Below are 12345 nucleotides of genomic sequence, written 5' to 3'. Positions count from 1 at the left end.
CAAATGTATCGTTGCATGTTTTCTGTGACGCAAGCTGGTTATTAAAACAGCGGACTCTGCTTCTTCAAACATAGTGCTGGCAAAAGCCAGGGGAGCACCAGTCAAGAAGCAGATGCTTCCAAGGTTGGAACTCCAAGCCGCTGTTGAAGCTGTGAAAATGTCAAGAATGTTGATGGACGCATTCCCAGGCATCAAACAAGTTTTCTTCTCAACTGACTCGACAATCTTACTGTATTGGCTATAAGGTAAGAGCGAGAATTGGAAAGAGTACTTTCGAAGGAAAGTTAACGATGTCAACACACTGTCCTGGGACCGAAAACGTCGCAGACTCGAGGTCTTGAACTGACTACATTGACGACATATGGTGGAACAGATGAACAAGAATGGCCTGAACAGTGCTTCCAAGCACCCGGGAAGAAGCGGAAGAAATTACTTGCTGCACGAACTTGAGCTCACTAATTAGACTCCACAGAGGTTCTATCGGTGGATAAAGGATCTATCGGTGGATAAAGGATCTATCGGTGGACCACTTAGTACGAAGGAGATTGAAAACAACTATTGGCATGTACAAGTGACAGCTTCCCCTTAGGAATATCAAAACAGACCATTTCTTGATGAGGAGTTGACCCATTAAAGGGGGAAATATAACCACCATGATGGTTCATGCATAACTTGGCTGTGTGGTGTCATTACCTCTCAGTATTCCATACTTTTCAAACCAATTAATTTTCAACACTTCCAGAAAGTGAAAGTTGGAATCATACAATTCAAGTATGCCGTTGTGAGGTAATGTAATATGTCAGGAATTTGTCTCCTGTATTCAGGCAAATGCTTGTGGAGGACTGCAACCCAAAGCAGCCAGATAGTGACATGCTGCCTCAGAATGACATATGTGAAAGCTGTTTGTAAGATGTGCGTTTTATTTCTGGTTATGAGCGGACGCTTTTAACATGCTGTCTTTTGTGCTTCTTGTGAGACGCATTTCTTTTCTCTGTTTGACGCTCCTCGTTGAGGGGTTCAAGGGCCACTGTCTCATCAGAGTCGTAAGGATCCATATTCTTTTTCCCTTTCTTGGATTTTTCTGCTGCTTCGCACTCAAGCCAGCCTATAATTATCAAAAAGCTTTGCAAGACATCGTGTGAGACATTCACGAAAAGTTTTCCCTTAATTGTTCCACTGCCTGCGTAACTTCTAGAAGGATGTCACATCTACGGTGACAAAATCAACATAGAGAACAGAGGAAATTAATTTGTCCGTAAAGGGAGACTGCAACCCTCGTGTGTCAATTTCGTGTCAACCCTCGTAAACAATTTTCACAAAACCATTCTAACAAGAGTTCTTTACTGTCCAACCCAGTGTGGTTCAGTGTATGATAGTTAAAAGGACCATGAAAGGACAATTTGTTCCTCTGTAAAATATTAATCTCGGCTGCTACAACCCACCTGCCATGTTGCGAGAGTACTCTCAATTCGCGGAAATCCTTTCATGGTCCCTTTAATGATTTCACATCAGATCAGCTCATCATATGTGACAACAAGCAGCAGAAAATAGAACCATTTCTGTTTAATAGTAAGAGCAGAGAAAATCGGGCTCTGAATTCAAGCGTTTCACTTTTACCGTTTTTGCATGCACGTGAGTTTTAAAACATATTCCCGAGCGTAAATTAGCATAAAGCATGTTCTTTTAAATTTTTTTTAAAAGCATTTTATTTCCCCTAAAGCATAATTTTTTTTATGCTTTAGTATATACCACGACCTACGAGATTATAACGACCATGTCATAATGGGCAACCCCTATGAGGAGCCCGTCCGCACGATCCGCAAGAGGGCGCTACGCATCGGCACGCGAGATCTGCATCACGATTGGACGATGGAAATTTGAATTCTGAAAGTGCAGAAGTGTATGTACGACTACCGTAGCAGACGACAGCAATAGCTCTAATGAAAACGCGTGGAATGATGATGGTAATCAACCTCAGGATGAAACATCTTCCGTGAAATATCCACTGCTTGTACAAAAATACTAAGGTAAGTTGAAGTACAAAGGATAATAGAAGTAACTGGGACGATGAGTAGCGCCTATGACATGGTATATACCCAGGCCAGTAGGCGAACCAGAAATTGTGGCACACAGGTTTTTTCCTTTATTCATTAGAGAAAATAGGTTATACGGCCAGGCGAACATCCTAAAGTTCTTGATGAAAGATGGGATTCACTGAAAAGGTTAGCCGGCTGTAGGACATGAGCCTCAGAACATGAGTTCTCTCATTATTAATTTAATGTTTTGTGGCACACAGCAGAACTGGAGCCAGTCATTACTGAAATCCCAGAGAAGTGAGATATAAATTGCAAAATTTCGCTAGGCAAATGAGCAACACTCGAGCGCAGAAAGAGCAATCCATGTAGATAAGACCAAGGTCTCAAAAAGCATCTATTTCTCGAACCAGCCCACCTGCATAGCGAAATTGGACGATTTATGAACAGCATCACAAGGAACCAAACTCTCCTTCGGTTTTTGTACAAGATCTGGAAGGCCGGGTTTCAGCACCAATTTGTGAAAGACAGGTTGACGACGTGGTTATTGCCGCAAATGAGATATGAACGAGATGCTCGTCACGTGATGACTCATTGTGCCATGGATTCAACAGTTTATGGGTTTCTGTTCTCAGATTTATGAACGGTGTAGTTGATGCACACAGAAGTACTGGGATTGCGTCAATAAAGATGAACAAAGAATGAAGGTCGAGCAGCCGTGCAGTATCCCACAAGAATTACCAGAGGTTGACTGACCTGTTTGTGAGGGTGACGGCCGTCAGTTTCAATGGTATATCCAAGACAGAAACACTTTGTGGCTCTAAGAACCGGTCTCGCTCCTAGGCTAATGTCAATGTTTTCCTGGGTGTTCATAAATCGATGGTAAATCTGAAAGTATGTTCGCTCCACAGGGCGTTAATTAAGGATTGTGGAAAAGGACTGTAGACGTTTATTAAGGACGAAGGGTGTCCATAAATCCAGGGTATATCTCAAAGTATGTTCGCTCCACAGCGCGTTAATTAAGGATTGTGGAAAAGGACTGCAGACGTTTATTAAGGACGAAGGGTGTCCATAAATCCAGGGTATATCTCAAAGTATGTTCGCTCCACAGGGCGTTAATTAAGGATTGTGGAAAAGGACTGCAGACGTTTATTAAGGACGAAGGGTGTCCATAAATCCAGGGTATATCTCAAAGTATGTTCGCTCCACAGGGCGTTAATTAAGGATTGTGGAAAAGGACTGTAGACGTTTATTAAGGACGAAGGGTGTCCATAAATCCAGGGTATATCTCAAAGTATGTTCGCTCCACAGCGCGTTAATTAAGGATTGTGGAAAAGGACTGCAGACGTTTATTAAGGACGAAGGGTGTCCATAAATCCAGGGTATATCTCAAAGTATGTTCGCTCCACAGGGCGTTAATTAAGGATTGTGGAAAAGGACTGCAGACGTTTATTAAGGACGAAGGGTGTCCATAAATCCAGGGTATATCTCAAAGTATGTTCGCTCCACAGGGCGTTAATTAAGGATTGTGGAAAAGGACTGTAGACGTTTATTAAGGACGAAGGGTGTCCATAAATCCAGGGTATATCTCAAAGTATGTTCGCTCCACAGGGCGTTAATTAAGGATTGTGGAAAAGGACTGCAGACGTTTATTAAGGACGAAGGGTGTCCATAAATCCAGGGTATATCTCAAAGTATGTTCGCTCCACAGGGCGTTAATTAAGGATTGTGGAAAAGGACTGTAGACGTTTATTAAGGACGAAGGGTGTCCATAAATCCAGGGTATATCTCAAAGTATGTTCGCTCCACAGGGCGTTAATTAAGGATTGTGGAAAAGGACTGCAGACGTTTATTAAGGACGAAGGGTGTCCATAAATCCAGGGTATATCTCAAAGTATGTTCGCTCCACAGGGCGTTAATTAAGGATTGTGGAAAAGGACTGCAGACGTTTATTAAGGACGAAGGGTGTCCATAAATCCAGGGTATATCTCAAAGTATGTTCGCTCCACAGGGCGTTAATTAAGGATTGTGGAAAAGGACTGCAGACGTTTATTAAGGACGAAGTGTGTCCACAAAGCCAGAGTATATCTCAAAGTATGTTCGCTCCACAGGGTGTTTATTGAGGACTATGGATTTCAGTAATGTGTCTGCTATCTCGCATTTCCCGGAAAACATCTAATTAATAGTTATATAATGATTTTTGGCTATTTAGTCGTCCAGTTGTTGCGTACGTTGTCCTACAGGATGTTTGCATGACCATATAACCCACCTGCTAAAACAGCATCTATTTTTGCTTTGTTAGTTTTTGAATAAAAATTGTGCAATGAATAAAAAACACCGATGTCAGTCCTTTACACTGCTAAAAAAAATTGTGCTTCAAAAGATGGGCGATGAATATGTCAAAACGCGGCCCTACTCTGTGTGTGTCGATGTCTTACAACAAAGAAAATGGGTGACTCTGTGTAGCCAAAAGTGGTAGTCAGTCAATTTTCATTTCAGATCAGCCAGGGTGGTCTGGACAATGCCCCAGTATCTATATAGTGCATTCATGCTAAAAGTATTTTAAAATATTTCCTTTTCTAAAAATGGCCAAAGTTAAGAAGGTATGGCATGCACTTTCCAAGTCTGGCAACTTTGCACACCCCTATCGCAGAGATAAAAGACCTTCTTCCGCTGCCTATCAAGTTTAATCGCTGCAGAGCTCGCAGGTAATTTTAGACAATTTTGAAAACTCTGAGAAAATTGAGTGTTCCTCTTAAATTTGACATTTAATTTCTCTCAGCGCATGGGAGTTTGTTGATGTGTTTGGTATCATTTTGTTGAGAGGAATACGCTAATTCTACTCGTGTTACTTTTTCTCCGCTGAACGAAACGGTTTCTGAACCTGGGACCACTCAGCAAAAATTTTAAAACACCCACTTGGATTTCGTTGAAATTGCTTACTATGCTAGGCACATGTGCCAACATTAATATCTGAGAATAAAAATTGCCCACAAAGCAGCCAGAGGTGAAGCAGGGCCCACGAACCCTATCCAAGCACTGCGGTCAAGTCTGAGTCAGCCAAGAGACTGCACTGTTCTCCCAAGGCGCCCGAGAGGATCTCATTTTCTTCTCGAGGGGAATTTGCGGAACCTTTGCCACTGGCGTTGTATTACACTCACTTTCGAATCCCGCAACGGACCGCCCGCAACTTTGTTTTCAACACGTGAGTCAATAAAATCAGGTGAATAAGAAAATTGTTTCACAGAGGAGTGCAGAACAAATTTACACAAACAAGTGTAAACTTGTGAAACCGTTTCGTTCAACGGAGGAGAATACATGAGCAGAATGAGCGTATTCCCCTCAACAAAATCGTACCAAACACCAACTCCCAAAGTGTTCAGAGAAATTAAATGTCAAAGTTTGCAAAATTGGGAAAAATTACCCGCGAGCTCTGCAGCGATTTAACTTGACAGGGAGAAGGCTTTACATTCTCTTACACGACCAGTCGCTGCGACCCAAAGTTGCCAAAAAGTGCTCAACTTGGAAACATTCTTCATTTTAGCAATTTTTAGAAATATCTTGAAATAATTTTAGCATGAATAGGGAACAGAGTCTACCCAGCTGACACTTAAGATGAACGTTTCGAGGGTGTTTCATGCACCCGTAAAAATTTGTCTCATTATGTGACAACACCGTAACACCCTGCCGACCTTTGTATATTGTGTCAGGAGATTGAAAATGCTCCTCCTATGCAATGGACTAGAGCCTGGATGTTTAGCACTAAAAACGGAGGGACCACAAATTACAGCACATCTTCTTTTCGTGGCTTGATGAATGCAGAAAGCATAGACACACAAAAGAGCTTCAACTAGAGTCGCACATTTATTATCAACATAAAGACACGACACACAATGGTTTTAACACCAAGTGACCATCCAAACCCCAAGCTTGTTATTTATCGGCCTTTTCAAGCAATAAATGAGTTGAAAATGTCACAGCTATGTATCGTACCTTCCTTCTGCTGCCAAAAAGTCCTTCAAGTTCGACTTTTGACAAGTGAAACGCCCAATTTGATGAGTTCCACAATAAAATTGAGCATTTCTACGGCACTTTAGTTTAGCCATTTAAAAATTAGATGGAAAAGGTGTTGTTTCCAAAGCAGCAGATGGAACACTCGAAATGTGGGGTGACCCGATTCTGATCTGATGTGAAATGGGACAAAAAGAGTGAGATCATTTACCCTGCTCTTGGTCTTCACTCAGCACTCCATCACTCCAATCAGGAGGACATGCAATGCCACTCTCCAACATTAACTGCACGCTTGCAAAAGTAAAAGCTCTCTTTAGTACTCTTGAGTGTGTGACGGAAGCTCCAAAACTCACCATTGGCGGTCGATGGTCGCGCCAAGCCTGAGAGTATGGTTTTTGTGCATATACACTAACTGGATTTTGCACAGGACTTCCTGTCCCACGCGCAAGTACGGCACAAGTTGGGGATTGTAGGGAATGGAGCCGTTGATGGAGCCGTGAATGAGGCAACCCAGGTGGCTTTTTGTCATCCTGCACCACAAAGACAGCTATGAACTCCAAAGCGACTATGAACGTCCATACTGACCTGTTAATGCATCCCCGAACGATGCTGCCCACTTCGGGGGTGAAGACGTAAAAATCTGCAACCACATCATCGTGCACGTAAGGCTGATCGTCGATGATGGCGCTTGAACGGTGCTGGAAACGAAGCCTCTCGTAGCGCAACAGTATCCCATGCAGCCTAGAGAGAAATCTTTCACCCACAAACAAATTATTTCAAATTATTTACCTTTGCACGTATTGTCCTTTCCAGCTGTCAAGTAGTTGGCGCACACCCCGATTTCGAGATCCGATGTAAGAAGGTGGTAAAGGCACGTGAACAGCCTTCTCTTGTATGTGTACCAGCGAATATTTGTCGACGGCCATTACGACCAGTGTTTCCAACCGATACAACGAGAATGAGACAACTCATTATACACTTGTGGCATCAGACATGGCAAAACAAGAACAAAGACACAGTCTAGTTTTGAGTAAGATTTCCCTGAGTCTGTGAACAAACGACAAACACAGCTCTAGGCGGATCCAGCCAGAACCTCAAGCCTTTATTGCTTGTCAGTGGGAATGAGCGAAACCAGCGAAACCGTGAAACACTCCGTTCAGTGGTGCATCAGGTGCCTGCGCTGTCCACCCGATACAAAGGTGTAAAGGTGTAGCCAATAGTATCATCATCATCATCACCACAAAGCCTGCTCATTGCCTTCTCTCCCTCCTTCGCTACGTAGACAGATATAGTCAGAATTCGTTTGCTACTGCGATTCACCACTAACTTGGAACCTGCGGACCTAAATATTTAAACAAAAAGTGCAATACGCTTTCCAGAATATGACTTTTGAGAAATACTGAGACCATTCTGGCGTTTTATTTCCAAGTTTTCCCATTTAGTACGAAGGTTGAAACGTTCGATCACAACTCGCAGACGACAGATTCTTCTCCATGGCCACGACCGCTGAAAGCACGTTCGTGATTGGCTACGACCGTTGAAAACACGATCCTTGGCTGACTCTTAATTGTTATGTCGAGTCGACGAGCGCCACGAGGTGTTGGCCAGTCCAGCCCTGCGCACTACCCATCTCACGGGGGCCTGCGTGAGCTTTGCGAGCCGCTTCGAGCTTCTTGTCTTGCTCGCTCTTTCATTGACGCCATAGCAGCATCTACAGCCAGGGCTCGGAACCGTTATTTTTTGGGGTTCGGTTCAAGTTCCGGTTCAAGGCTGGGATTCGGGTTCAGCGGAACCTACGTGGGCTGACCACATGTGAGAGGTAATATCAGGTTCCGGTGATGGCTTGCCCTCCTCCTGCCTTGCTCCCTCGCCGGTATCGTAGAACGTGAAAAAACAATGTGCCGGCGCTAACGTATCGAGAAAACTGTTGGGAGCATTAAACAGTTTAAACGGCTCGATATATTCTTGACTATTTGTAGCAGGTCCTCAAACCTGGACCAGCCTACTGCACGAAAGTCTCGTTTTTCGCAAATGAAACTGTTTAGTGCCCTCGACAGTTTTCCCTTTACTTGGGAACCTCATAGGCACAAAGAACCATGCAGTTGACAGCAGATACTGTAACAAAAAGTGCTGGGAAATGGCGTACAGCATACCATTGAACTCCATTGTAAAAGGCAATCGCCAAATTTCTAAAGAAAACACGACAAGAAATCGGTCGCATGGTATCCCCACGCGTCCGTGTCTGCGATGCTGAATGAAAGCAGACGCAACATGGGATGTCGTGAACCTTTTGGAGGTGACGCTGTAGGACTTGCATGGACTCACCACTTGTTGATTTATCAATTTGGCCGCTCTATGAATTCGAGCGCAATCCACTCGGATTTTGCTTCGTTCGAGGGGAGAGAAAAAAATAACGTTTTTATGGTTTTCGGTTTCGACCCCTGTCTACAGCGTGTGTGTGAAGGGGTGTTGAAAAATCCTAACATATGATTTCTGCTAAAGCTATAATCGCAAAGGCACTCCCTGGTAGAAAGGTGAAAACGGGACTAGGCTCTGCTTTCTCGAAGCGTGTGGAGAGAGCTGGCGGGGCGACCACCTTGCTTGCATTTTGTGGAATGCCTGTCTAAAGATGGCGAATGTTCCCGTCCTTGAAAGCAACGCAGAGAGGCAAAAGTAGAAACCAAGCATTTACTAGGATGTAAAAGCAATTAAATCAGAAACATAGCCGCTTTCTGGTCTCTCTCAATAAATTCCTCTTCTGCTGTGTCATGGATGTTCACCCTCGTCGCCATTCATGCAGTAGCCTTGCTTAGACGGGCCTTGTTTTTCATAAACGCTCTGTCTTCGCCTGAGCCCACCCTTTGGAGACGAAATCTCTTAACGAGTACAACCGCTCGGTTCCTTCTAGAAATTTGTCGCATTTAATGAAACTGCCGCTCTAATGTCTTTTTCACCTCGAGGTAATCAAGAACGGGTCTGCATTATAGAACCTTCACAATCTTGCTTGGATATTGCTTGCCATTTCTAATAAGCGCATCAATATGACTCCCATTTTCATACAGTAGAATCTCGATGATACGAATCTCACGGGGTAGCGGAAAAAAATCGTATCAAATGAATTAAACCAAAATAAAAATTGAGGCAAGAAAATAGACACTGTCTGTTCATTTTCCGTTACTGTCAGTGAAAGAGGTCGGTCGTAACGCTTTTGTGTCTCCGTTTTTGTCCAATGCTGTCCAAATTCGCGAGATGATTCAAAAGACGCTAAAGACTTGAAAAGACAAGATACACGCGACGGTGTTCTAAAGCGAGCTTCTCCTAAAGCATGCAGACGTTAGGTGAAGCCAACTTGCGGAATGGTGACGCGTATTCTTTTCCGCCAGAGCGATGTCGCACGGTTTATTCCCACCCAGTAAACCAGAAATGTTCTAGGTACGTCTCACATATCCGCCGCGTCTATGCGACGTTACATGTACGTCCACAATGTCTTACTTTCTATGTCTCTGGGACATCTCGTAGATGGGAAATCGCGCCTTATTTCTCCAAGACATCTAGGACACGTGACCGTTAGTGGCATGACGTAAGCAAACGGGGAAAATTTTGGGGTTCGCTAGCTTGAGTTAAAAACACGATATTTGCTAGGATGGGATGTCAGGAACGTTCGCAGATATCGTGGTTTGTAGACTCGCAAATTAACTACAAAGACCTTGTCACAGTTGCAAATGTGATACGCCACGCTACACTTGATGAACATACTCCAACAATTTGTGTTTGAATATATGCTCGCTCTGGTATTTTTGAAAAAGGGAGCCTGAGTCTCACATGGCGAAAGCACATTTATTAACCTGCAGTCTGCATTGGTCTTGGATTATGGCCGAAAGGTCGCACCCCAAGCGGGGTGTGCTGCCAAAAGTAGATGCTTCTTTGTTTAATTAGTGCGCGCAGCATTTATTTGCTACAGCAATCAATAATAACTATCAATTTCAAATTGATTCAACACAAAAATAGCATAAATTTTAAAACATCCCCGGAACATCCAAAATAGATGTCTATGCGACAGTCCTGGGATGTGAAAACAGTAGGAATCTGGCAGTCACCCCCCCCCCCCCCCCCTGGATGTAATATAGTTTCTACACCCCCATTGCACTGGACTTTCAGTACATTGTGCTGGCTGGGTTGTTGCGAGGGGGGTAAAAAGGTCAAAACAGAGATAAGGTTCCGGCCCGTGCAAATATCTTTGATCTTATCTGGTCCACCACCAAAGGGAGGATCCTTTTCGAAAGAAGGAGGAGCATGACGTCATGGGGGAACGACCTCTGTCGCATCGTTCGTAAAAGTAAGATAACGCGTTCGTATCATCCCAACTCGAATACATGGGAAGAATGGGCAGACAATCGTGGCAGTCCGCAATGGAAAGCTTGACAACTGCAGATCTGCAATTTCGGTTGCGTTCACTTATAATTATATAGACGAAACAACAACCTGTTTGTCCAACCAAGCGAAGGAAGGACGACTTGAAGGGGAAGTAACGCACACAGCGCCAGTCTTGGCATGGAAACCACCGGGGAGGATGAGCCCCGCATAGGGTGCTCCAGAGCGTGGTCACCGGCCACCATATTGGTGGGCCCAACGCATTCTGTCGTTTGCATTTAGTTCAAGCGGGGCTGCCCAGATTTTTTAAAATTTACTTTAAACTAAAGGGCATGTCATGCCAGTTTGTTGCAGCTTTGAGTACACTTCACACGGACAGAGAAAGAGGGATAATTTTTCATAGGTAAGCTCTTTATTTTGAGGAAAAATCTATTTGTATCGCACGCATCTCACAACTCGGACTTGTTTGCATTGCTACTTCGCTGGTGCCATTACGTACTAAGAAAGTATGTGTGGCTACTCCTATAAATCTCAATTAAGACCATGTTCATTTCGAGACCATTTTCGATAAACAATGCGCTTGTGCTTGCAGGTTTCCCTCACAGTCACTCAGCTGTGCCGAAGAAGCGGATGCAGAACCTGCGCCAATATGCCAATTTGTTCCACTGTTCTTTTAATTTCTGAGGTACGGTAGAAGTAAATAAACTACTGTGTTAACCTCGTATGTGCAGTCGCTCCTACAGTGTGTGCGATAAGTCATGCATGTGCATGCTCTTCGTGCACAGCGCTTGGAATTTCTGTAATGAACAGAATGGCGTAAATGCAGGCTAGCTGGTGGATAAATTCCATGATAGGCAAGCCTGAGCGATGGGCAAGACACGTAAACAAACACGAAGGCTCAGCCTTCGTGTTTGTTTACGTGTCTTGCCCATCGCTCAGGCTTGCCTATCATGGAATTCTGTAATGAAATACGCTGACAGCTGAACAACTGCAAAGCACTCGTGACAATAAGGTTATTTTAAGATGAGGAATGGGGAATAAAATAATGAGCCCCTTCAGAAGAAGGATCGAGGTCTTATTGCAGAACACACACAGAGACACTCGTAGAACATAATACGATAATGGAAAAAGTAAAACGAGAACCGTACAATACCAAATCACATAATAACGAAAGAGAACCGCGGAACACAACACGAAAACCGAACTACAAACGAAAACAAACAAAAAATATAAAAACGGAAGTACCTTACAATAACAAACAGTGTGAAACCTTTCTGAGCAAAAATAATTAATTTTATAGGTTGACATTCCACAAATTCACCTTCATGCGTATGCGCCTTGTGCACAACAGTTACGACCCCGTATTCGGAATACATAGGCAGCGGAGAAGAAAAAGAAGGCAATCACCATTAAAAACTCCAGGAACACGGCTGAAGCACGTTTAGAATACAGAGGAATACACACTGATTCCTAATAAAGAGGAGCATTTAAAGCGCAATAAATACTCCAACACCTCTCCTATGCAGCCTTCATACATAGAGATCAGTGCTTGCAACTGCAAGAATGTTGCGAGAGATGGTATGGTGATGTCCCGAACAAGATAGGTTGGTTGCAGACCCTTTTGGATTCTTCTTTTCATAACACCAAAAAAGACCAGGGGTTAGGATCAAGCACATTTTCAGAAATGTACTCCGTAGAAAAGGCCTTTTTTCTCACAGTTTGTGGCTACTATATCCGGTCCCATTCTACATGGTCAACTCAAGACGAGGATTCATCATTCTTGGTTGTTTGTCTGGAGGAATCCAACCTATTCAGAAGGCTAATCGACTAGAGATATTTCCCATAGTGGTTCCATTATTCCTCCGATTTCCACAGGAAGTAATGACAGTGTGCAATAATCATTTGGATATTATCTTACTATGTCCTCGGA

The 12345-nt window shown here is 43.6% G+C and overlaps 1 protein-coding gene across 1 annotated transcript; it reads right to left on the bottom strand.

Annotated features, from left to right (window-relative positions):
* Positions 1 to 900: 900 nt before the first annotated feature.
* Positions 901 to 7143, bottom strand: LOC135395117 (DNA-directed RNA polymerase I subunit RPA43-like). Its single transcript, XM_064626349.1, has 5 exons — positions 6834 to 7143; positions 6630 to 6785; positions 6398 to 6574; positions 6256 to 6335; positions 901 to 1105 (listed from the first exon to the last, which is right to left on the bottom strand). The coding sequence occupies exons 1-5, from the start codon at positions 6968 to 6970 to the stop codon at positions 930 to 932; spliced, it is 726 nt and encodes a 241-aa protein (XP_064482419.1). The 5' UTR covers positions 6971 to 7143; the 3' UTR covers positions 901 to 929.
* Between the last annotated feature and the right edge of the window lie 5202 nt (positions 7144 to 12345).

The sequence above is a fragment of the Ornithodoros turicata genome, chromosome 5 (assembly GCF_037126465.1).
Source record: "Ornithodoros turicata isolate Travis chromosome 5, ASM3712646v1, whole genome shotgun sequence".
NCBI lineage: Eukaryota > Metazoa > Arthropoda > Arachnida > Ixodida > Argasidae > Ornithodoros > Ornithodoros turicata.
The sequence above is the reverse complement of the archived record's forward strand: the minus strand, read 5'-3'. Positions and strand labels throughout refer to the sequence as shown.

Coding starts and splice junctions, on each gene's coding strand:
- LOC135395117 (XM_064626349.1), bottom strand. CDS start 6,970: ATGGCCGTCGACAAATATTCGCTGGTACACATACAAGAGAAGGCTGTT. Junction 6,786..6,833: donor AAAGGACAATACGTGCAAAG/GTAAATAATTTG, acceptor ATTTCTCTCTAG/GCTGCATGGGATACTGTTGC. Junction 6,336..6,397: donor GCGACCATCGACCGCCAATG/GTGAGTTTTGGA, acceptor TACTTTTGCAAG/CGTGCAGTTAATGTTGGAGA.